This window comes from Leucoraja erinacea, chromosome 3, assembly GCF_028641065.1.
Source record: "Leucoraja erinacea ecotype New England chromosome 3, Leri_hhj_1, whole genome shotgun sequence".
NCBI lineage: Eukaryota > Metazoa > Chordata > Chondrichthyes > Rajiformes > Rajidae > Leucoraja > Leucoraja erinaceus.
Window position 1 is genome coordinate 36,148,936 of NC_073379.1, and position 26,656 is coordinate 36,175,591.

At 44.2% G+C, this 26,656-nt stretch overlaps 1 protein-coding gene and 1 pseudogene across 1 annotated transcript in view; one reads left to right on the forward strand and one right to left on the reverse strand.

Annotated features, from left to right (window-relative positions):
- Positions 1-26,656, forward strand: part of grin3a (glutamate receptor, ionotropic, N-methyl-D-aspartate 3A) — a 166,440-nt gene that overhangs the window by 106,048 nt on the left and 33,736 nt on the right. The window contains exon 4 of the mRNA XM_055632410.1: positions 23,864-24,009. Within this exon, the coding sequence (XP_055488385.1) occupies positions 23,864-24,009 (146 nt within the window). The remainder of the gene's footprint in view (positions 1-23,863; positions 24,010-26,656) is intronic.
- LOC129695965 (U2 spliceosomal RNA) lies at positions 11,909-12,013 on the reverse strand (annotated as a pseudogene).

A 26,656-nucleotide genomic window follows, 5' to 3' on the forward strand; every position in this document is an offset into this window, starting at 1 on the left:
TCAAGATCAAACTTCAAACTGGTAAGTTCTCGTTTAATCTTACTATTAAATTTGGTTTTTCATGCTTAATTCATGTGCAGTTATTTACCACTTGCTGCAATTTTCATGTAGAATTTGCCCTGCTTTTATTGAGAAAAATTGCAGCAGTTTCTGGCATGACATCTGTTTCGTTTACTGTTGTGGACACTTTTTTCTGTGTAGCTTGACTGTATTTGCGAGGTGATTGACTGCTGTGAACGCAGAGATACACCCCACCATCAACTCACTGGTTGACACAATGAGTCCTAGACATATTGGAAACCAGAATGTACAACAATGATAGACATTATCAATTACCTGAACTTTTCATGCAGATCTAAAGCAGATGTTGGAATGACCTTTCCCCAGCATTCTTCAATGTTAGGGCTGAGCTAAAGCAATGAGAAGCCTTTCCTTGCGCGGCAAGAGGAATAAACTGTACAAACAATTATCGCACTATTAAAAGAAAGTATATCCTGTTAATATTTAAACCAATTTTCTACAATGTTTAAATGGCATTAAAAGTGCAAAATACAGTGACTTGTTAAATTTATCAGGGAATTGGGAGCAAGGTGCTGTTTGTGCAAAACATGAAGGGTGCAGCATACACAGTATTGCTCAAGATAGGCACAAAAAGCTGGAGTAACTCAGCGGGTCAGACAAAATCTCTGAAGAAAAGGAATAGGTGACGTTTCTGGTTGAGACTCAGAAGGGTCTCGACCCGAAAGGTACCCTATTCCGTTTCTCCAGAGATGCTGTCTGACACGCTGAGGTACTCCCTCTTTTTGTGTCTACTTTTGGTTTAAACCAGCATCTGCAGTTCCTTCCTAAACATATTCCTAAGAATTAAGAAAGTCCTGAAGATTAGCAAAGCCCGTTGGTTTTCTTAATCTTTGATATTGCATTAATCCTCAAAAGCCCAGAAACAAGATCTAATTTTCCCACTACGCAAGGTACAATATTCTAGTCCCAAATGATGAGAACAACATATTCAGACTGTACATTTTCCACCCTAACCTCCTCAGAACAAACCCTTTCTCTCTGTGCTTTCCCCATTACCATTCACTTTATGGCTGAAAACCTGAAACACAAACAGTTTCTCTGCCTTAAGATGTTCTCTACCCTTTTGAGTATTTCCAGTAAAGTATTGTACTTTGCTTTTATTTTTTTCCTGAATTTGCTTGCCAATTTGTTCCCTATTAAGCAACATTTTGGTCAGGATCCCCTAACATAAGTTTTTAGCAGTAAAATAAATGCACTAGTGATTTTGCCTAACTTTTATCCTTTGTTATCATAATCTAAAATTAGAGAATCATCAATATGTCTGAGGTACACAAAAATGCTGGAGAAACTCAGCGGGTGCGGCAGCATCTATGGAGCGAAGGAAATAGGCAACGTTTCGGGCCGAAACCCTTCTTCAGAAGAAGGGTTTCGACCCGAAACGTCGCCTATTTCCTTCGCTCCATCGATTCTGCTGCACCCGCTGAGTTTCTCCAGCATTTTTGTGTACCTTCGATCTTCCAGCATGTGCAGTTCCTTCTTGAACAATATGTATGTGGTGCTTGATTTATAATTGAAAAGTCAATCGGTTTGGGAGGTTAAATTTGACTGTTTTTCAATGACGTTACCAGCATTAATGAAGAAACCAACAAGCTCTTAATTAAAAGTTAGAACCTTGAAGAATAATTAAATGTAACTATTTCACATTTATTGCATCTAAATATGTTTAAACAGTGCTTAGAATAATGCCATAAACTATGAACCCTTCCAAAAACACTTACAGAGTTTCACCAAGTGTTATGCGCTCCCTCCCAAGATAGAAGTATGTCGAGAAATACATTTCCATAAGCTCACTCTCTTCAGTGACTGTCACAAATTAGCCATTTTGTTTTAGATCTGTGAGCTGGATACTGAGTGTTTCTTATTCTATTCTCTCGGACAGGATCTTGTTGTAGTCAGATTGAATTATAGAATAGTTACATCACAGCAGGAGGCGATTCTGTCTGTCCTGGGTCAATGTGAGAACATTCAGATTGTCCCAAACCCAGCAAATTCCTTCCTTTCAGATACTTATCTTTGAATTCTGGAACCGAGACCCGCCACCCCAACTCCTCAACCCACACACACATGCACACTCACACTATCTCACACTCACACGCACTTTCTCACACACACACACTTTCACATACACACTTTTGCACACTCACACACACAGCATTGTATTCCAGACATAACCACTTGTTCTGCAAGAGGTTTTATCCACATGTCACTTCTGGTGCTTTTGCAATCTGCTTCATTCTACATTTCCTGCTTCCTTATACTTCTGCCAATGGGGGCAATTTCACGTTATCTACTCTCCACACTTCCAGAATTTAAATGGAACAATTTAAATGACCCCTCTAAACCTCCTCTGTTCCAAGGACAATCAAACCAGATTCTGAACTTATAACTACATTCCTTCATCTTTGAAAAACTCTCCTGCATCTTCTCTCAAGTAAAGTATTACAGTTCTTTATGATGTTACTCATGATGAATGTCATTTTTTAATTAAAATTATGGCTGTTTGAGGAAGAGGGAGCGAGGCCAATATACTAGTGGGATGAGTAGGATTGTAAACAAGTGGATAGCTTTGAGGTCAACATAATCTTATTTAATGATGGAGGGTGTAAAGGGGTCAATTAGCTACTCCTGTCTTTGATATTATATGCTTCAAACCTGGACTAGTAGGTATTGAGTAGATAAGTGAAGAGTATTGAGTCATAGTCACTTAGCCATGACTATGACACAATACTCTCCACTTATCTACTCAATACATACGTCCAGGTTTGAAGTGTATAATATCAAAAACAAGAGTAGCTAATTGCAGGATTTAAACCAGGGGCCATAGTTTAAGAATAAGGGGTAAGCCATTTAGATGAGGAAAAGCTTTTTCACACAGAGAGTTATGAGTGTGTGGAATTCTCTGCCTCAGAGGGTGGTGGAGGCTTGTTCCCTGGATGCTTTCAGATAGAGCTCTTAGGGATAGCGGAGTTAAGGGATATGGAGAGAAGGCAGGAACGAGGTACTGATTGTGGATGATCAACCATGATCACATTGAATGGCGGTGCTGGCTCAAAGGGCCGAATGGCCTACTCCTGCACCTATTGTCTATTATATATTGTTTAAATAGTTTGGGGATTACTTAACTCCACCTGGAGTAAACTGCTTTTGCTGGAAAGGATGCATGTAGTTGCCTCTCCCTCTATACCTTATGGAGAACCAGGTTTGACAATGAGTGAAATAGATACTGGGCAATGAGGGTATAGATTGTGCTGGCACACTTTCCTGCTTATTGAAGGCTCCTGCAGATGTTCTGTTGTGACTCAAACCAATCTTTGTGCTGCCAAGTCTGACAGAGTTGTGGCGCTACACGGTGCATTACAGGATATTTGTGTGAACGCAGAACATGGCCTAACCAGATTGTGCAATAGTCACTCCAGCATGTACTACAAGGCACAGATTCATCTGAAAACAAAGAGGACAAAGTCAAGCAGGTTTACTGCATCCTTCGTTGCAAAAGGATTTGAGTATAGGAGCAGAGAGGTTCTACTGCAGTTGTACAGGGTCTTGGTGAGACCACACCTGGAGTATTGCGTACAGTTTTGGTCTCCAAATCTGAGGAAGGACATTATTGCCATAGAGGGAGTGCAGAGACGGTTCACCAGACTGATTCCTGGGATGTCAGGACTGTCTTATGAAGAAAGACTGGATAGACTTGGTTTATACTCTCTAGAATTTAGGAGATTGAGAGGGGATCTTATAGAAACTTACAAAATTCTTAAGGGGTTGGACAGGCTAGATGCAGGAAGATTGTTCCCGATGTTGGGGAAGTCCAGGACCAGGGGTCACAGCTTAAGGATAAAGGGGAAATCCCTTAAAACCGAGATGAGAAGAACTTTTTTCACACAGAGAGTGGTGAATCTCTGGAACTGTCTGCCACAGAGGGTAGTTGAGGCCAGTTCATTGGCTATATTTAAGAGGGAGTTAGATGTGGTCCTTGTGGCTAAGGGGATCGGGGGTATGGAGAGAAGGCAGGTACGGGATACTGAGTTGGATGATCAGCCATGATCATATTGAATGGCGGTGCAGGCTCGAAGGGCCGAATGGCCTACTCCTGCACCTAATTTCTATGTTTCTATGTTTCGTATTGGCACCTTTAGTCTTTCCTGCTATAACAAAATAAGACGTAGGTGACTTGGCAATTTGGCTCCTCCATTAACCTCAGCATCACTTTGCTCCACTAATCCAATATTTCTTGAGGTACTTACTCTTGCAGAAATTCAGCATGGAAATGGACAAGTTAGCCCACTGAATTGTTGTCAATCATCAAACACAAATTGACACTTGTTACTCCAATTGCATTTTTATTCTTTCCCCATTCACAAATTTCCACCGCTCACCTGTACACTAAGAGACATTTCGTAGGTGTTGCAATTCAAATCCTCTGTCCATCCCAATGCAACACCTACTGCATCCCTTCAGGTTTTCATCCTAGGGCCATACTGGGCACGAAAGGTGGCCCACCATAAATTCCTTGGATTGGGTAACTTGTCCAGACCTGTGGGGAGAGCAGAAGATTGGATTGCCACTGGGCCAATTGCATTCAATCCCAAGATTATTTGTAAGATGCATGGGCCCAACAGCAGGGAAAGACTCCTTTCCAGAACACGTAATCAGTTATGTACCTTCCTTTGAGAGGTGTGAACAAGACTCACTGATTGACTGATGTTACCTAGTTACCTTTATCAATTTACTCCCTGTACCTATCTTGCGCTCTTCTCTCTGGCTGAACAATATAGGAGATTCTATGTGTTTTACAGTATTTGCTGCCTGTGGGTATCATAGGAAATAAATCTTCAGCCTGTAATACCACTGAGCGTGCAAGGAATCTTTCCTGACATCACAGGAGGAAAATGTAATAATACTGACTACGATGAGTGAGCCACAAAGGACAAAGAATAAACAATGTTATACTCCCCTGTGATTATTCAAAGAATGGTGAATGACACAAATGGAATAAAAGCTTAAATTATACTCATAAAATCTTGTCATCTCATACAGGGAAACGGCACAGGATAGTTCATGGAGGAGAGTACAATAAAAGTGTCACTCTGCCATTGCATCAGTGCAGCTTTGTCTTTGTGAGACCAACTGAAAATCTATAGCCTTTCCTTTTCTGGTTTCAACCTCTCAATTCTGAGGTTCCCACCTGCTTTAAGAGAGCATCGATAATACCGGTGCCCAAGAAGAGTAAGGTGACGTGCCTCAATGACTAGCGACCAGTGGCACTAACATCTGTGGTGATAAAGTGCTTTGAGAGGTTGGTTATGGTGTACATCAACTCCTACCTCGACAAGAACCTCGACCCACTACAGTTCGCATACTGCCGCAACAGGTCAACGGAGGATGCTATTTCAATGGCTCTCGACTCCACATTGGACCACTTGGACACTAAAAACACCAACGTCAGGCTGTTATTTATAGACTACAGCTCGGCGTTTAATACCATCATCCCTTCCAAGCTGGTTACCAAGCTCAGGGAAATGGGCCTCTGCGCATCCCTCTGCAATTGGATCCTCGACTTCCTCATCCACAGACCACAGTCTGTTCGAATTGGCGGAAACACTTCATCCTCAGTAACAATTAGTACGGGAGCACCTCAAGGCTGCGTGCTCAGCCCCCTGCTTTACTGACTCGATACCCATGACTGCGTAGTCGGACATAATGCAAACTCCATCATTAAGTTTGCCGACTACACCACTGTTGTTGGATGAATCACAGATGGGGACAAGTCAGAATATAGAAGTGAGATCAACCGACGACTGACCAAATGGCAACATCAGGAAGACCAAGGAATTGATTGTGGACTTTGGTAGGGGAAGGATGAGGACCCACAATCCTGTTCACATCAATGGGACGATGGTGGAGAGGGTCAATAACTTCAAATTCCTGGGCGTGCATATATCCAAAGACCTTTCCTGGACCCAGCACACCGATGCAATTATAAAGAAGGCACATCAGCGACTCTACTTCCTGAGAAGATTACGGGGATTCAGCATGTCGAAGAGGATTCTCCTAAAGTTCTACAGGTGCACGGTAGAAAGCATTCTGGTTGCATCGTGGACTGGTTCTGCAACTTGAACATCCAGGAGAGAAAAAGACTACAAAAGTTGTGACCACTGCCCAGTCCATCACCAGCTTTGACCTCCCCACCATCAAAGGGATCTATCGTAGTTGCTGCCTCAAAAAGGCAGCCAAAATCATCAAAGACCCACACCATCCTGGCCACACACTCGTTTCACCATTGCCATCAGGAAGAAGGTACAGGAGCCTGGAAACTGTAATGTCCAGGTTCAGGAACAGCTGCTTCCCTACAGCCATCAGGCTACTAAACACAACAATGAATACGTTCTGAGCCCTGAACTGCAAAATACTATATTATTATTGCACTATATTTGTTATGTATTGAAACTCATTCTTTTTTTTTTCTCTTCCCCCGTTATGTACTATGTTTACATATTCATAAGTAAGAATTTAATTGCCCCATCCGGGACATATGACATTAAAAAGCACTCTTGATTTTCGAACAGATGGGAGCATATAGCGCAGTCAAGGGATATGGGGAGAAGGCAGGAACGGGGTACTGATTTTGCATGATCAGCCATGGATCACAGTGAATGGTGGTGCTGGCTTGAAGGGCCAAATGGCCTACTTCTGCACCTATTGTCGATTGTCTATTGTCTATTGTCATTGCTGGGAGGCCAACATTTAGATGCATCCCAAACTAATATTGTCACCTGGTGACAATGATTGTGCAGTGATATATGTCCATGTAAGCTTGGTTTCATCTTGCAGGGGAACTTACAGGTGAGACAATGCATTCCCATGCATTTGGCTGTTCTCCATTTTATATGTTGCCATTTGGCTCCATCATTAACCTCAGCATCACTTTGCTGTACTGTTCAAACACTTTATTCAGTCACTAACAGTCAACAAATTAAATCTACTGAATTCCTTTGAAAATAACACCTGCCAGGGAAGAAACATGCAGATTTTCTGGAAAGAATGGAAGGGCACGTAAAATGGTCGGTGCTTGGAAGATTATTTGATTGGATAAAAAACATTTATTTCTCTCAAGTGTTGCCTTCTAATTGTAAAGATCAGTTTTCATGGATGTAAATACAATTTGCCATTGCCCAATTAATACTAAAGAGCCAGGTCCTTGGGTTAAATGACTTTTATTATGGCCTACGTCAGAATATAATGAACATTCTAAAGAATTAGCATTCTAACTGCATTGAATTAGCGACAATTTTAATTAAGGCTTTGATGAGAGTCTAGAAATTGCTTTAACAATAAAATGGAACGGTATCGAAAACCATAATAGTTTGCATCAATAAAGTGCCTTTAGTGCCACAGAACATTACCAAGGTGCTTTACAAAAGCAATGCCAAGCAGCAATTAATATTGAAACAAAAAGAGATATTAAGACAGTTAAAAGTTTGGTCAGATTTAAGATGTGTCTCGCGGAAGGAGGGAGCAGTAGACAGGCAGAAAGAATTTCAGAGCTTGCGATGCAAGCAACATGAGCCTGGCCAGGACTGGTGGAGCAATGGATTTATAGCTTTTGGTTGAATTTAGAATTGATGAAGTCCAGATATCTCAGGGGTTGTAGAGCTGGGAAAGGTGCATATGAAAGGCCACAGAAAGATTTCAAGTCATACCCAAGACTTTTTAAATCAAGCATTACTGGACTAGGGGCTGAGTCGTGAGCCTCTGGCTGATGATGAATGGGTTATGCACTGCTTTTGGCCGAGTTCCATTAGGATTTTCCGCACATCTCTCAGGCCTCAGCCTCGACTAGGAACAAAAACATTACATACTCTTTTCTGTGGTGAAATAGTCATAGAATTATAGTCACACAGCACAGCCACAGGCCCTTCAGCCCACCACATCCACACAACTGTTGCACCCCCCTATCCCTTTTACCCTCCTTAGGTTCATAGCCTTCTGTGCCTTGGTGATTCAAATGCTTGCCAAGATGAGCCTGGAAAGTTATTAGTGTATCTGCCTCCACCATTATTCTGGGTTCCATTTACTCTCTGTAAGAGAACAAAATAGTAAGATTAAACGAGAACTTACCAGTTTGAAGTTTGATCTGTATTTTATGAGGAGGAACGTTGAGGGAATACGTAAAGAACCCGCTTCCAACGCATGCGTGTCATTCTTCAAAGCAGCGGTGTGAGGTCACAGGAACCTATAATGATCTAACATAGTAAGATTATCAAAGAGATACCAGTTTTTGATATGATCATAAGAGGGTGGGAGCGGAGGGCACGTATTCCCTCAACGTTCCTCCTCATAAAATACAGATCAAACTTCAAACTGGTAAGTTCTCGTTTAATCTTACTATTTTACTTCGGAGTCACGTGAGTGACTTCGTGAAGGTTTCAAAGCTCTGTGACCTCATGCAGTGGAACGAGTCCATGCTCACAACTGCCTTGGGTATTGGGAGAGAGCATCATTAGTAATTTTAAAACACACTTATACAAAGAGTTGTTTGGTATAACGAAAAAATATATAAATTTTTTTAATTGACAATCATAGCCCTGTAACCTTTCGGGCAAATTATATTGTTGAACGTAAAATGGTTTCCGAACACGATGATGGCTCCAAAATATAACTGGTTTATTATAAAACCTTTGGAAAAAAACCTTTCGGATGACCATCCTGTCATTCTGAGGATTTGGTCTGTGGGTACCTTTAGAATTTTTGCTGCGGATGTTGCTGCAGCCCTGGTGCAATGAGAGTTAAAAAACATTAGTGTCTATTCCTGCCATCTTTAGGACATATTTGAGCCACCTTGATATAGTTTGGGTCGTGACCCTTTTGTGCGGTTTCTTGTAAGAGATTAACAACGCCATTCTCTGACCTCGAATGCTCTTAGTATATTCTATGTATAGATGGATGTGTCTTGCTATACACAGTCGTTCGTCATATGGGTATACCATAAATTCAAACACTTGACCCGATGAACCTGGTCTGTTTTCTTTTATTAAATCCTGTATGACAAACACCAGTTTCTCGGGTGAGATGATCAGGGAGTCCAGGCTCAGTTTGCTTAATGGCTGGACTTGTTGTGCGGTAACTACCGCCATGAGCATAACCATCTTCATGGTCCGTTACTGAAGTGACAATGCTGTTATGGGCTACCAGCTCCTCAGCATGTTTAGAACGACACCCACCTCCCAGATTTCGGAGTACCTGGTTCCAGGGGGATTACCATTGAATATGCCCCTCATGAGTTTTGTTACCAGGGGGTGCGTTCCCACCGTGTGCCACTCCGTTCCTTGTGATAGGTAATTGGAGAGTGCACTTCTGGCACTATTGATGGCACTGTAGCTCCATCGATTATCATAATGGAGGCTTGTTAAAATTCCAATACGGCCAGAATGTTCTTGGCCTTTTGGTCGAGGTTGTTGTCCAAGCAGTATATGCCCCATTTCTTGATGTGTCCAAGGTACTGCTTCCGTGTTGACAGTCTTAGTGCAGATGAGATGAGATTCATCATCCTGTCTGACAGCCCCATGCTGTGTAGTGGGTCTTTTAGACTCTACAAATCAACAAATCCATAGTCTTATGGCATGGATGACTGCCCCCAGTCACTGGATGAATTAATAAATTTGGCTATGTTCATGAGGGAACATGGTTCTAACACCATCCCCTGTATGGCCGAATACCATGATTTAGTAGGCCAGTCGGGTACTCTGAGAATTCCAGATGCCGAGTCTAGTTGAATTTTCCCTAGTACCCCATTGATGGGGCAGAACGGGGGAAATACATCACCCTATGGCTTTGTTTACATAACAATGCCAAGCTGGTTTTAGAATTTTAGTAAATAATATTGGGGCTGATGTTAGCCCCTTTGGTAAGCTCTATATTGCCAAAGTTCCCCCTCTTTTGAGTCAATGCCTGCCATATAGAAAAACCCCGCTGACACCAAGTCTTTATCAGTAATAAGAGTATCCATCTTAAAATGAACATCTTGAACGAATGTGTTTAGGGTTGAAAGGTCAATGATAATCCTGCAACCCCCATCTATTTTATTTTTAATAAATATGTTTGATACAAATTCTAATGTTCCATGAAAAGTATGCTCAATCACACCTTTTGTGCACAATTTTTGTAGCACCATGTGGGCTTTAGATTGTTTGGTTTATGCAAGGACAAAATGCCATTCTGGTGTATGTTGTACTGGGGTTATTGGGATGAGTAAATTCTATCAGATAACCCTGAATACTGCTGAGATTATATGAATCTGTAGTGATTATATACCATACATAACTGTAGTGTTGCAACCTCCCCTCCCCCACCATCGTGGGTCCCTTTTTAACAGAAGAAAACCACACCCACCTACCTTCATGGTTACCGGTGGTTGTGTTATTTCCTTGGTTTTTTGAAAAGGGGGTTCTGGTTTGATATCTCTTGTTCGGGGTTGTGTGGGAGGTTGAGGCTTCCGCATCTTCCAGGGTGGCCGCCCTGGCCATACCCTAAAAAGGCTACTGCGGGTTATATTGATTTCTGGCACTGCCACTGGTATGAGCCACATTTTCTATGGCCTTGCATGTGGCTGGTATCGTGCTCCAAAATAAGCCCTTGCGCTGGCCTTGATGAGCCCCAGTGTCTTGCTTCGTCCACCCACGGTTCTTTGTTTGCAAATGGTAGCATTTTAGGGGTCCAGTGCTGGCTGAATGGCAGCCTTCCACATGTAGTTCAGCTCATATTGCATATTACTAAACAGAGCTAGTGCGTCTTGATGGTCTTTGGTTACCTCCGTTTAGTCCAGGGTGCGGGTGTATGCTGTGATCCCTTCCGTCAATCCCTTTAAGGTTTTCTGGATCTTGAGGTCCTGGTTCCTGATGTTCGTCCCCATATGCTGCCAAATGCATTGGTTTACACTGGGCACCTGTAATGCCTCACCGTTGCCAGGTGGCAGATGTCTGGCCAGTCTCTGTAAATATTTCTTGTTGGCGTTTGTGGCCAGACATATAGTAATACTATTGCCATCCTGGATCCAAGTCTACCCATGTTTGACTTGGTTAAAGTAATCAGCCACCATGTCCAGCAGAGTCCCTGCTGTGTTAGGATCATGGGACGCTGTATTACCAGGCTCTGGCCCATCAGGGTCCTGCCTACTCTTTTTTATAGAGTTAGAGATCTCTAGGGTCCCGCACGGGGTATCCATGTGGGGCTTACCTCCTGCCCACTTGCCTTTTGTTCTGCAGACCCCTCTTGCAGGTCTGCCCAGAACTGACCCGCAGTGCTCCCATCTGATGGGGTAGAAGCACTGTGCAGCCCTCAAAGAGGTACTGCTGTGGGTTTATCACGTTGGAGCAAGGCTCCATACACCGCTTCTTCCTGCTCCAGCGCTCTCGGGTGCTGGTCGCCGGCGGTTATGCAAAGTCGGACCCTTCTGAGCCCACGACCTTGTTTGTTTTGTGTCTAGCCTTACCGCTCGGCCGCATGGATCTGGCCGGTGCGGGGCCGACATCGGGCACAGCTGATCCCACTACGGTTGATCCAAGTGCCGCTGGCTGCTGCTGGCTGCCCGCTGCTCCACTGTCCTCCTTCTCCAGCTTTGTCCTTCCTTCCGTGGAGTGAATATGGCCGGTGTGGAGGACATCTGGCACAGCTGATTCCATCTAGCCCATTTCTTCAACCCGGCTCCAACGCTCTCAGCGCTCCTGGCTGCTCGTTTATCTCAGACCGCTGGGACCGACCCCCGTACTCACGGTACTGGTCCCTCGCGGTCGTTGCAGCCGGTCAACCCCACTCCAATGCCCTCAGTTCTGGGCACTCCTGCTTATATGGTCCTTAGATAAGGGACGTATTAGATATTAAAACTGATAATAAACAGATACTATAGTTGATCTTAGCCAAAAGGCCAAGAAGTGATCTCTGTAACTAAAAAACCCGCTGGGACCGACCCCGGTACTCACAGTACTGGTCCCTCGCGGTCCATTGCAGCCAGTCAACTCCACTGCAATGTCCTTGGCCTCGGCGCTGGCCGTTAGCGCTGCTTCAAGCCAGACTCGCTTCCAAAGCGAGACTGGCATACTGGCCCAGAAATGAATTTTCCCCTGGTGCGGGAGCGAAGTCGGGCACAGGTGTTTTCCCCTCCGGGAATCGATGTGCCGTTGCTGCTCCTGCCGCTGCCGGCTGCCGCTGCTGCTCCTGCCGCTGCCGCTGCCGCTGCTCCTGCCGCTGCCGGCTGCCGTTGCTGCTCTCCTGCCGGCTGCCTGCACTCCGCGGTTCTCCCGCCGGCTTTCTGCAGCTTACATGGACCCGGTCCATGTCTGCACCTAAAGGGTAAGTGGAAGGAACGCAGAGTCTCTTACCTGCTGTTCCCGACTTTTAATTCTCCCGCTGGTGAATGTCGTTCCCTGCGTGTCGGGTTCGAGCCGCTCGGACCGACCCCGGTGTTCACGGACTGGTCCTTCGCGGCAGTTCCGCAGTCGGTAAAACCCGGCTGTTCCTAGGGACCCCCTAATTTCAAAAAGTGCCAGAGCACTAATACAACCCACTGTTTTGTGGGTTGTTGGCTCTGTTTTTTCCCTCCACCCCGTATGGGGTGAAGTTGGCACTCGCTCCCGTTATGGGAGACAGTGGTGCCAACTTCCGTTGCTGGTGCCTGCTGCTGTACAGCGGCAGCACGACAGCCTTCCTGCAAACAAGAAGAAAGGTAAGGAATTTTCTTACCTATTCCACAGCCCCAGGCCCATGTAGCGTCGGTCTTTGGGGCTGTGTCGGCTCCGGAGTGCTCCCTTGTCGGCGTTCTCTTCCCGGAGCTGAAGTCGCACGAACTCCCGCTAAGGGAGACTGTCGTGCCACCGGCCGTTGCTGGCTGCCTGCTGTCCTTGTCGGCGCTTGCAGACTTCTCCCCCGCCAGCTTCCAACAGCCTTCTGTAGAAAAAAGGTAAGTAAAGAACGATGTTCACTTACCTTACTGTTGCAAGTTCGAAACCCCGCCGTTTGGGAGGAACGTCCTTCCTCCCGACAATGACGAGTTGCAATGCGTGTAGCGTAATGACACGCATGCGTTGGAAGCGGGTTCTTCACGAAGTCACTCACGTGACTCCGAAGTAAAATCCCACTCGAATTGCCTTTAAACCTTGTACCTCTCATCTTAAATTTAGATCCTCTTGTCATAGACACCCGCAACATGGCAAAATTCTTATCTATATCCCTATCATATCCCCCTCATTGCTGCTAAATGAACCACACTAAACTCTGCAGCTACATCCCAGGCTACTTGACAGTATTGTAACCAAAAATCAGATGGTTCTAATACGGAGAATATTATTCCCACTGAATTCCTTTTATGAATTCCACGTATAATTGCTGGATGTGTACTCTGAGCCCAAGATAGTTCTGCCGACTGGAATTGTCAATTCCCCAACAGCGTCTCAGTTAAAGTTAGTAACAGCAGATGGCCCAAGGTCGAAGATTGATGGAGCTGCTGATTAATCTAAAATGACTGCTGAGCTCAGAGCAACAACTATTTTGCTTAATTTTCCGAAGCAACCTCCGATCTCAGGTAGTTAGTGAATACAGATTAATCTTGGACTCACACATACACATGCATGAAAGATGTAAAGCAGATAATAAATAATGCTTTATCCAAAAAAATCAGTGAGATGTTATACCACGCAGTTGACAAAGTCACTGAGAGCTGTCACCTTGCTCACAACCTGCTGATTTCTATTTTAGGAAATGTCTCGGTTTGGGGGCTTCATGTTGTTTTATTATTAGAAAGAGAAGCTTTGAGGGAGTACTGTACTTTCAATGCAGTTCAGTACAAATGAAAATAATTCGAAAGATAACATTTTATGCTGCTCAAGGATATATCCAATACACTCAAGGTCCAGCAAATCCCTCAAGCATTACTATCGAGCCAGGAAATTACCACTGGTCAGTGAGTAACGCAGAAGAGCATGCTGGAAGCAGCACCTATGTATTTAAAAATGAAGTGCCTGCCCAGCTGCAATAGAGAAAGATGGTAGGCCCATCAGAAAAAATAAGAATGCAGAGCAGCGCAGTGTTGTTGCTGGTGGAGCTGTTGTCCCACAGTGCAATAGACCCAGGTTTGACTCTGTGTGGAGTTTGGACGTTCTCCTGTGACCACGTGGATTGCCTCTGAGTGCTCTGGTTTCCTCCCACATCCCAAAAATGTACAGGCTTGTTGCTTAATAGACCTCTGTAAATTGTGCCCACTGTGTAAAGAGTGGATGCAAACGTGTGATGACATAGAACTAGTGTGAACAGATGGTCAGCATGAGCTCAGGGGGGCCGAAGAGCATATTTCCATGATGTATCATTCAATCAATTTAATTAATAGACAGAGATAAGCAATTCCACTGCCAATCAGTCAGATCTGCAGTTCTGCCATTTCTAGTTGCAAAGGTGGTAGACAACTAAACTATTAAATGAAGGAGGATTCTTCAGGAACATATTTCTTGGCAAGGATAGAGCCCAGTGTGCAAGGCTGACATATTTGCAGCCATAAGGTAGACAAAAAATCCTGGAGAAACTCAGCGGGTGAGGCAGCATCTATGGAGAGAAGGAATTGGTGATGTTTTGGGTATGAAACATTGCCAATTCTTTCTCTCCAAAGATTCTGCCTCACCCACTGAGTTTCCCCAGCATTTTTGGTCCACCTTCGATTTTTTCAGCATCTGCAGTTCTTTCTTAAGTATTTGTAGCCATATTCAGCCAGAAGAGCAAAGTGGATGATCTAACTCTGCTTCCTCCCAAGATCCCCATAGTCACAGAAGCCAGTCAACAAACAATTTGATTCATTCTAAATTAAGGCGAGTTAATTGTCATATGTACAAGTACGGTGAGGTATAGTTACAATAAAAACCTTGTTTGCAGCAGCATCACAGGCTCATAGACTCAGACAAACACACAAACACATAAATAACACATAAATTGCATATGGTATCTAAGAAGGGCTGAAGGCTCTTTGCTGAGATACATCGAAAGCTGTGGGACTTTACAGAAAACACTTCAGATATGCTTCTTTTTCTTATTGAGTCCACACACAAGATTAGAAGTTGTTCAACCAGAGCTGAACACACTTCACGGCATCTGCATACAATGATGCCTGTCTTGTCATTTCTTGTGCTTCTTGTGCGTGGTGGTGGAAGGATTGATCGAGACGCGATGTGAACGCTGTTTCCTTGACCCCTTCAGCTGTGCTACAAAAGACACACTCCATCATCTGTCATCAAGCTATTTGGATAGAATTGCAACACTGGCATGTGCCCAGACATATCCGAGTGTATTCCTTTCACAAAGAGCAAGACTATACCAATCTGAGTAATTGCCACCTCAATCATCAAAAATAATTGACTGTGTTGTTCGCAGTCCAATTAAATGGCACTTGCTGAATGATAACCTGTTTGGTCCTTTCCACATTTAATCGGGGCTACATGACTCCATCACAACCTTAGTCGAAGCATGGTCAAAGAGTTGACTTTCAGGGATGAGGTGAGAGTGGCTACCCTTGACATTCAAGGTGCATTTGACACCGTGTTATTTGCTGAGGAGCTATGAATGGAATTGAACATTGTGTAATCATCATTGAATTTCCCCACTTCAGATTTTATGATGGAAGGAAGGTTATAGATGTATGATGTATGAAGTAATGATGATTGGGATTAAGACACTGCCTTGAGCATTTCCTGCAGTTATTCTGTGCTGGATTAATTGACCTCCAACAATCAAGAATCCCCGTGAAAACTGTAGTCAATGGGCTTCACTCCTGTGGTTCTACCATATATTACATAAAGAATGACAGTTGTGGTTGTTGGATTTAATGTTAATTAATCCAGCACCAGAATAATTGCAGGAAATGCTCAGGGCAGTGTCCTAGTCACAGGCACCATTACTTAACCAATGACCTTTCTTCCATCAGAAGAAGGGAAATTAATTCATGATTGCATATTTTTCAGTTCCACTCCAAATTCCTCAGCAAAGGAAACAGTACCTGTCAGCATAGACCAATACTTGGACAACATTGAGGCATAAGTTTCATACGTGGAAAATGAAATCCAACACTTAAAATGTGCTACTGTTGTTTGTTCAATGTGTTCCAGCCATCAACATGACATTCTAAACCCTCAACCACCAAGAAGGGCAAGGAAAGCAATCATACGGGAATAATAACAGACCAGATTGCCTTGGAAATACATTGTGATTCCTTCAGTATCACTTGATCTAATTCCTGGCACTTTCCCCTGAACAGCAATGTGATAGTATCTTAACCAAGAACATAACAGCTCAGCAACAGGCTCTTCAGCCCCCAATGACTGTCAAATATGATACCATTAAACTAATCTCTTCTGCTTGCACGTGATCCATATCATTCCATCCCTGCATATTCATGTGCAATTCTAAAAGCCACTTAAATGCCACCACCACCCCCGATAGTACCAGGCACCCACAACTCTGTGTATAAAATCTTGCACCGCACACTTCCGTTAAGCTTTTCCTGCTCTCACAAAGTGGTCAAGAATCAAGAGTGTTTTATTGTTATATGTCCTAGATAGAACAATGAAATTCTTAACCATATAACAATTACAGCACGGAAACAGGCCATCTCGGCCCTAGAAGTCCGTGCCGAACAACTTTTTTCCCTTAGTCCCACCTGCCCGCACTCATACCATAACCCTCCATTCCCTTCTCATCCATATGCCTATCCAATTTATTTTTAAATGATACCAATAAACCAGCCTCCACCACTTCCACTGGAAGCTCATTCCACACCGCTACCACTCTGAGTAAAGAAGTTCCCCCTCATGTTACCCCTAAACTTCTGTCCCTTAATTCTGAAGTCATGTCCTCTTGTTTGAATCTTCCCTATTCTCAAAGGGAAAAGCTGATCCACATCAACTCTGTCTATCCCTCTCATCATTTTAAAGACCTCCATCAAGTCCCCCCTTAACCTTCTGCGCTCCAGAGAATAAAGACCTAACTTATTCAACCTTTCTCTGTAACTTAGTTGTTGAAACCCAGGCAACATTCTAGTAAATCTCCTCTGCACTCTCTCTATTTTGTTGACATCCTTCCTATAATTGGGCGACCAAAATTTTACACCATACTCCAGATATGGTCTCACCAATTCCTTGTACAATTTTAACATTACATCCCAACTTCTATACTCAATGGTCTGATTTATAAAGGCTAGCATACCAAAAGCTTTCTTTACCACCCTATCTATACGAGATTCCACCTTCAAGGAACTATGCACGGTTATTCCCAGATCCCTCTGTTCAACTGTATTCTTCAATTCCCTACCATTTACCATGGACGTCCTATTTTGATTTGTCCTGCCAAGGTGTAGCACCTCACATTTATCAGCATTAAACTCCATCTGCCATCTTTCAGCCCATTCTTCCAAATGGCCTAAATCACTCTGTAGACTTTGGAAATCCTCTTCATTATCCACAACACCTCCTATCTTGGTATCATCTGCATACTTACTAATCCAATTTACCACACCTTCATCCAGATCATCGATGTACATGACAAACAACAAAGGACCCAACACCGATCCCTGAGGCACCCCACTAGTCACCTGCCTCCAACCTGACAAACAACCATCCACCATTACCCTCTGGCTTCTCCCATTCAGCCACTGTTGAATCCATTTTGCTACTCCTGTATTTATACCCAACAGTTGAACCTTCTTAACCAACCTTCCATGAGGAACCTTGTCCAAGGCCTTACTAATGTCCATATAGACAACATCCACTGCTTTACCCTTGTCAATTTCCCTAGTAACCTCTTCAAAAAATTCAAGAAGATTAGTCAAACATGACCTTCCAGGCACAAATCCATGCTGACTGTTCTTAATCAGACCCTGTTTATCCAGATGCTTATATATATTATCTCTAAGTATCTTTTCCATTAATTTGCCCACCACTGAAGTCAAACTAACAGGGCTATAATTGCTAGGTTTACTCTTAGAACCCTTTTTAAACAATGGAACAACATGCGCAGTATGCCAATCCTCGGGGACTATTCCCGTTTCTAATGACATTTGAAATATTTGTCATAGCCCCGGCTATTTCTACACTAACTTCCCTCAATGTCCTAGGGAATATCCTGTCAGGACCTGGAGACTTATCCACTTTTATATTTTTCAAAAGTGTCAGTACTTCTTTTACTTTGGTAGGCGGCGCGGCTCTGGCCAGCAGCGGCCTCTGCAGCCTGTCCGCGTTTTTATTATTTTTTTGTCTGTGTTTTTATGTAGTTTTTGTTATTTTATGTTGGGGTGTGTGTGTGGGGGGGCGGGGGTGGGGTGGGAGTGCGGGGGGGGAACTTTTTGAATCTCTCCCTGCACTGGAGACCCGACCTTTTCTCGTCGGGTCTCAGGTGTCGTTGAGGCCGCAACGAGGAGCGGCCTCCAACAGGAAGAAGCCGGGGACTCAGGTGTCGACTCACCGTTGCCGTCGCGGAGCTGGCCGAGTCCGGAGCGGGTGGAGCGGTGGAGGAGCGCTGCTGCTGCTGCGCTGCTGCTGCTGCTGCTACCGGAGAGTCGGAGGCTGCTGCTGCGGGTCTGTGGACGACGGCGCCGGGAGCCCACGGCTCCCTGGAGGGAGACCGCTTCTCAGGGCTCCTGCAACGGCGACTTCTCCCGCCCGAGTTGCGGGGTCGAAGAGCTCCTGGAGCGGGGCCTAACATCACTGCCCCGCGCGGCTGGAATGGCCGCGGACTTTGCGAGCACACACCGGGGGCTCCAACACCAAGACCCGGTGTGCGACCTCGCACCACCCGGCGTGGCTTTAATGGCGCGGGACAATCGCCATCGCCAGCCGGGGGCTATGACTTTGACTCTGACATCGGGGGGGGGGGGGGGAGTGCAGTGGAGAGATAAGTTTATTTGGCCTTCCATCACAGCTATGTGATGGATGTTTATGTTAAATGTAATTATGTTGTGTCTGGGGTCTATTTGTGTGTAATGTATGGCTGCAGAAACGGCATTTCGTTTGGACCTCCAGGGGTCCAAATGACAATTAAATTGACTCTTGACTCTTGACTTTGAAACTCATAGTATCCATAGCTACTCTACTAGTTTCCATTACCTCACATAATTAAATATCCTTCTCTTTGGTGAATACCGATGAAAATAAATTGTTCAATATCTCCCCCATCTCTTTTGGCTCTGCAGATAGCTGTCCACTCTGTCTCTCCAATGGACCAATTTTATTCCTCGTTATCCTTTTGCTATTAATATAGCTGTAGAAACCCTTTGGATTTACATTCACCTTACTTGTTTCTTGCTGCAGCACAACAGAATATATAAACAGTACATAACGGGAGAAAAAAGTTCAGTGTGTATATATACACATGCACACACTCAATAAAAAATATATTGTGCAATAATAATAATAGTCTGTTGTAGTTCAGAGCTTATTAGTTGTCCTGTTTAATAGCCTGATGGCTGTAGGGAAGAAGCTGTTCCTGAACCTTGTTGTTACAGTTTTCAGGCTCCTGTACCTTCTTCCCGATGGCAGTGGTGAAATGAGTGTGTGGCCAGGATGGTGTGGGTCTTGATATGCGTTCTAGATTATAGTATAACAATGATCTGTTCATTTTCCCCAAATTTTCATCCTGTACCCAGATTCCACCACCCACCTGCACACTAAGCAACAATTACAGTGGATAGTTAATCTATCAACACCACATCTTTGGAATGTGGGTGTAAACCTGAGTATCCAGGAGAAACTCCACTTGAGGTTTGTATTGAACCCGTCTCTGGAGCTGTGAGGAAGCAGCTCCACCACTCCATCCCAAAAGCAGGATCCGTTTGAAAGGTTTCTATGCTTATATCTCCAATATCCATCCACACCACCCCCTCCACCATTGATTGATTGATTCATTCATTGATTCATCGATTCAATGATTGATCAATCAGTTGATACATTAGGAACACAGGACCTTCAGCCCACCAAGTAAATACTGACCATCGATCACCCATTCATACTAGATGTTATCCAACTTTCACATTGACTCCCTACACACCAGGGACCAATTAACCGACAAACCCAAACATATTTGGAGTGTAGGAGGAAACTGGGACCCAGTAGAAAATGTATACAGTCACAGGGAGAATGTCAAACTTCTCAGAGACAGCACCCAAGGTCAGGATTGGACCCCGGTCTCTGGCGCTATGAGGCTGCAGAACTGTGCTGCCCTCTTGTATGGATAGAAACATATAAAATAGGTGCAGGAGTAGTCCATTCGGCTATTCGAGCCAGCACAGCCATTCAATATGATCATGGCTGATCATCCAAAATCAGCACCCCGTTCCTGCTGTCTCCCCATATTCCTTGATTCCATTAGGCCTTAGAGCTATATCTAACCCTCTTGAAAACATCCAGTGAATTGGTCTCAAAAGCCTTCTGTGGCAGAGAGTTCCACAGATTCACAACTCTCTGGTTGAAGATGTTTTTCCTCATAGGATGAGGATGAGGTTTCTCCCAGATGAAGAGAACTAGGCGAAAATCAGTGTTGTTCTATGACATTGGCAAATGGAGATCTTCTGCTTCCCCGAGGCAAGGGTACCTCAAGTTTGTTGAGCAACATGTTCTACACTGCAATGTGATGAGGCAACACTGATATCTTGGACAAATGCCAGGGTGGCTTTGCTGATGTACCATTGCAGTAACAAAGCAGAAGTAATCATCTTGTCAATCAACCTGTCCCTCCAATTTCCTGCATGGACAGCTGCCTTCACAATTGGCAGTACATTATGTTCTGCCACAAAGTTTTGACCCAGGCACTTTGGGTATCACTTACTAATATTGCATGCATACTAAAAATTACCAACACAGGACTATCTACAATCATTACCGGCATTGTGGAAATTTTAAAGACAAACCAGTCTACGTGGGACCCATTGAGTCCAATTCTCACACGGGAGGCCTGGTCCCCGAACACAATATTCCACCTCTCCACCAATTCCAATATTCCACCACTAACTCATAGCCCCCAACTGCGCAGGCGCGGCTGACGTGTTCCCATTGTGACGCCTCTGATCCCTCCCCACCACCACTCACTCCATCCCCCTCTCAAAACACCCCCCCCCCCCCCCATCCAGCCATTCCCTCCCATTGAGCTCCCATTGTGACGTAGATCAGGCAGGTATTACTGCGCAGGTGCAGCTGACAGGCGGAAAAGGGATTTATTAAAGCTTAAAATGTGAATAACTCTTAAAATATAACAACAATTTAAACATTAAAGAGGAGATTTATTCAGCCCATTCTTTCTTGTTGCATCTCGTTGCGTTCTGCAGCCGGGGGAGGGGGTCGGCTTCAAGTGGGGGCTTCTGGACTCATGCCCGGCCTTTATTCTCTTCGTCCCCGGAAGGGGCGTTACCTTCACGGTGAATGACATGCGAGAAGAGCAATCTGCTCATCTCACGATTTTTTAAAGCCTCACAACTTTTGTAATATTCCACCGTTCGGATCAAAACTTGGTGGCTTGGAGCAGTGGAGAACAGCGAGTAAGGTGGCAAAAAGATCGTAGTGATATAAGGTACTGTTTTAGCTCAAATGTAAATACAATGCAGACCGGAAGTGGTCAAGGTGAGAGTTTTAGCAATTGTATAGATAATGCAAGGATGATTCAAATTTAGGGGTTTCTCAGTACAGGTATTTTGAAATGGAATGAATCCTCCAGCTGGTGCTTGGCTTCTTTGGCTGGAACCTTTGTTCAGACTGATTGTGATACGGGGGGGGGGGGGGATGGGGGTAGAAAGCTTGAAGAGAGGAGGGCTGCCAAGTGGTCAGTGAGGGGAATTTTTGATAGACAGATGGTTGGACAATGGCCAAAGATGACAAGGCAAAATGTATGAGATAAGGACAGAGACACAAATTGTGAAGCTGGAGGATGGAATATAGATGGGGATGGAGGGCGAAGTGGAAGTGGAGAAATGGGTGAAAATCCTGTTGGGGCACAGGGAAGGGGCGTGGGTGGAGGAGAAGAGGTGGTTGTTTGTAGGTTAGATACCTAAAATTGGAGAATTCAATGTGCATACTGTTAGATTGTAAGCTACCCAAGTGGAATATGAAATGCTGTTCCTCCAGTTTGCAAATGGCCTCACTCTGGCAATGGAGGAGACCCAGGACAGAAAGGTCAGTATAGGAATGGGAAGGGAAGTTAATATGGCAGACCGACAGCAAGTATACAGTGAAATGGTTGCCAAGTCTGTGCTTGGTCTCAAATTAGATTAGATTAGAGATACAGAGCAGAAACAGGCCCTTCAGCCCACCGGGTCCGTGCTGACCAGCGATCCCCGCACATTAACACTATCCTACACCCACGAGGGACCAAACCAATTTATCTACAAACCTGTACATTTTTGGAGTGTGGGAGGAAACCGAAGAACTCGGAGAAAACACACGCAGATCACGGGAGAACGTAGAAACTCCGTACAGACAGCACCCGTAGTCAGGATCGGACCCAGGTTTCTGTCGCTGCATTCGCTGTCAGGCAGCAACTCTACCGCTACGCCACTGTGATCTCCCTAAAAGGTCACATCGATAACACCAAATCCAGTAATTAAGGTTAGAGGAGGTATATATGAACCTCTTACTCACCCAGAAGGACTGCTGGGTACCTTGGATGGATGTGAGGGAGCAGGTGTAGGTACGTGTTATAATGTGTGTCATACTGACCTTTCTGTCCTGAACCTCCTTCATTGCAAAAGTGAGGCCAAATACAAACTGGAGGAATAGTACCTTAGATTTAGCTTTGGTAGCTTACAACCTAATGGTATGAACACTGAATTCTACAATTTTATGTAACCAATCTACAAATAACTCCCCCATTTTTTCCTCCTCTCTTCCCTGTGACTCACCTGGATTTGCACCCATTTAGCCCTTTCCCCTTCCACATATATGTGTTCCTCTGACTTCACAATTCGCACCCTCACACCTTTTGTCTTCTCATCTCTGGTCTTTTTCCAACGATCTGTCTAACAAAACCTCCTCCTCACCTGTATTCATTTGCCAGGCAGACAAAATTAATTTGCCAGGCTTTGTCCTTGCCCACGCTCTTCCAATTTTCTTCCCCTGCATCACCACAATCAGTCTGAAGATGGATCCCGACCCAGAGCATTAACTATCCATGTTCTCCAGAGATGTTACCTGACCTGCTGAGTTTCGCAGCAACTGGTTCAGTTGTTTGTGTCTATCCAAGATTGTCATCTGCATTCTTCCCAAAGCCATGCTTGATTATTGTGGTTCCATTGAACTTGAGGCCTGGCTGCTGCATGTGCGCATAAAGTGCTGAGAGGTGATGAAACCACCGGGGAGAGGATGTATGTGCTCTGCTCCAGCCGTGCACTGAGTTTAATGGCAAACTGGGGGATCAAATGCAGCTGGCATTTAACTTGTTTCCAACTTCTGCATTGCAGTACACAGAAAATCATGAAAGTGCTAGCCCATGCACTGCACTGTGCCAACTGTTTTGGAGCATTACAATCCTTCACAATATACAAGACTTATGATCATTGCTACCAGCGTACTCTTCCATAACTAAAACAATTTTTTTTCCCCATGTTATGTATTTTGCTTGCACAAAGTCTGAAACCACTTGGTTCCATAACACCACTACTGGTAACTGAGAAATTTAATATCAATTCTGGGATCCCTTTAGCATATTTAGGCTCAGTTTGGAGATAAATGTGAAAGTTTTATAAAATGACAATCATAGTTTTCACTTTGTTTTTAAGCTTCATCACCCTTCCCAAGGCTTCCGATTTGGAACTGTTCGTGAAAGCAGTGCAGAGGATTATGTGAAGAAGAGTTTTCCAGAGATGAATGAATATATGAGGCGGTATAACGTGCCAGTGACACCAGATGGTGTGAAATGCTTGAAGTGAGTAATTTGATTATGTGTGTATTATTAAACCCATGTGTGCGCCAGCTGCAACTCAATAAGTAAAACTGGTTGCTGTATCAGATGATCTTCACCAGAGACCTGACCTCAAGAGATAAGGTCACAGTGGAAGCAAATTCAATGACTTCCAAATGTACTTGAAATGCTATGTATGAGCTAAGGTGAGTGGGAATCATTAAGCAACTCTTTCTCAGAGAAGGCACAGTACGGTGGCCTGAATGGGTCCCCGCTGAACTGTATCATTGTCTGATTCAGTGGCTTTCTTTCCATGGCTCATGAAGTGCATGTTGCGTTAGGTTGGGGATGTTCTGTTAGTTTGGGGAAGAGATGTCTTGTTTAAAATTCTAATGTAGTGCGGCAGTGATTGCACAAAGTTTGGGGAAAGGTTTCCTTTACATCATTCAACAGGCATAAGCCGCACAACTGGGGACAAATGCAAGCAGTTAAGGTTGTGGTGACACTCACTGTCATCTTTGTGTCACTCAGTCTTAGCTGCTACTTCAATGCGCAAACTAGAGCCATCCTTTGATACAAAGAGATCTACCTGTATTCAGAGCTTATGGCTTTAAAGATTTCTCTTGTTGCTGCGAGCATCGATTCCCTCATATTTAAAGGTATTTTGCTGTTAATGACACACCCTTCCTTCCCTACTGCAAACCGAAAATGTAGATCTATCCCCATGTTGTTCTGCCTTTGCTTTACTACAAGTTGGGTGGCACAATGGTGCACATGTAGATTTGCTGCTTGACAGCGCCAGAGACCCAGGTTCTTCCCTTACTACAAGTGCTGTCTGTACGGAGTTTGTACGTTGTCCTGTGACTGTGGGGTTTTCACTGGATGCTCTGGATTCCTCCCAAACTCCAAGGACGTATAGGTTTGTAGGCAAATTGGCTTCTGTAAAATTGGTCATTATTCCTAGTATAAAGGATGTAACGGGTATAGCTTGGACCCAATAGCAGCACAGAATCAGGCAGGTATAATTGGTAATGAACCTTATTACGATACTGTTACACAGAGTAGTAACACAGGAATGGGTACACCGTACTCACACAGAGGCTCAGGATTGAGCGAGGGTTTCGAAGAGGGGCAGGCAGGAGACGTAGTCGGGTTAGCGGAAGGTCCGGTAACCAGGCGATCCAACACACGATGCAAACAAACCAGCGAGGGACAGACGAAAGGAGAGTCGAAGCCAGGCAAGTAGTCGAGGAGCCGTTGCAGGGATACACCAAACAGCCCAGGAGAGAGGCAGACAGAAACCAGGAGGTACGGGACGAAGGCTGAGGTCGGGGACAGAAGGCTGAGGTGATATCCGGGAAGACGACAGGACGGAATGGTCAGGGGCAGGCAGGTTCGAAACCGTGTAGGCAGCCGGGAAATCGTTGGAGAGTCTTGCATGAATGTTGAGAACAATCTGGCACTGTGTGAATGGTGAGGAGAGTCTATATACCGGGTTAATAGGTGATCAGAGGCAACTGAGTGCAACAGGTGAGGAGAGTTAGGCTGATGAGAGGGGCGTGGCAGGCGAGGAGAAGGAGGGACCGGTGGAAAAGTACTGGGAGGTGAAGTGGATGAGAACGAGGAGAGGGCAGACTGTGACAAAGGATAGTGCTAGTGTACGGGGTGATCGCTGGTCGGCGAGGATTCGGTGGGTCGAAGAACCTGTTTTCACGATGTATCTCTAGTCTAAAGTAGTCAGCACCAAAACTCATTCTTCTAAAGTGAGATCTGATCACCATCTGGGTGTCCAGCAACATCAGTAAATAGGCAAAGCTACAAACTATCTTCTCTCTCCGTGGTCTAGGCACGGGACCAAAATTTGTTCTAATGTTGGTTGTTATTTGATAGGACCATTAGACTTTTAATAGAACACAGTTTGAAAGACCATTGATTAAATACTTTAAGCTACTCACCAATAAAGTAATGTTAATACACAAGATATAAGAATATAAGTTAAGAAAATCCCACGATTATCAGAGAGTTCAATGAGCAAACAAAGATTCTTTACCATTAGAAAGGTAATTATTTTTGTGGTTAATTTGTTGCAATGATGGTTAAAATTTCCACAATTTGATTTTTTGCTGGTACTTTGCTTAGTCGATCTGAAAAGGACAAAAAATAGTGGGTAAAAATATTGTTGGTTTTCTTCAGATTAATGAGATATAAGAGTTTCTCAAAGATCTATACTTTGATTTCTATTTTTGTGAATAGTTTGAAGATAAGAATGAAAAAAAGATTAAGAAAAAAATCATGTGCATTTATGTAATATTGTCACAACAGGAAACACAGTGGCATGTTAGGAGCTACAGATTGATTCATAGTCAATGGCACAGTGGGACAACAGTTAATGTACTGCCTCACTGTTCCAGGGACATTTGCTTGATTCCAATGTAAAATGCTATCTATACTGAGATTGTACATTCTCTGCGTGACCACACAGGTTTCCTCTCAAATCCTAATGATGTGCTGGTAGATTAATTGTAAATTACTTTGTTGTGTGTTAATTGCAATAAGAGAGTTGATGTGCATGTGAGAGAGAGATCAGGGAGCAAGGGTGCAAGGAGTAATAAGGAGCAGAATGTGTTAATCCTGGCTAAATCGGAGCAGCTAGGACTTCAAAATGGGGTTA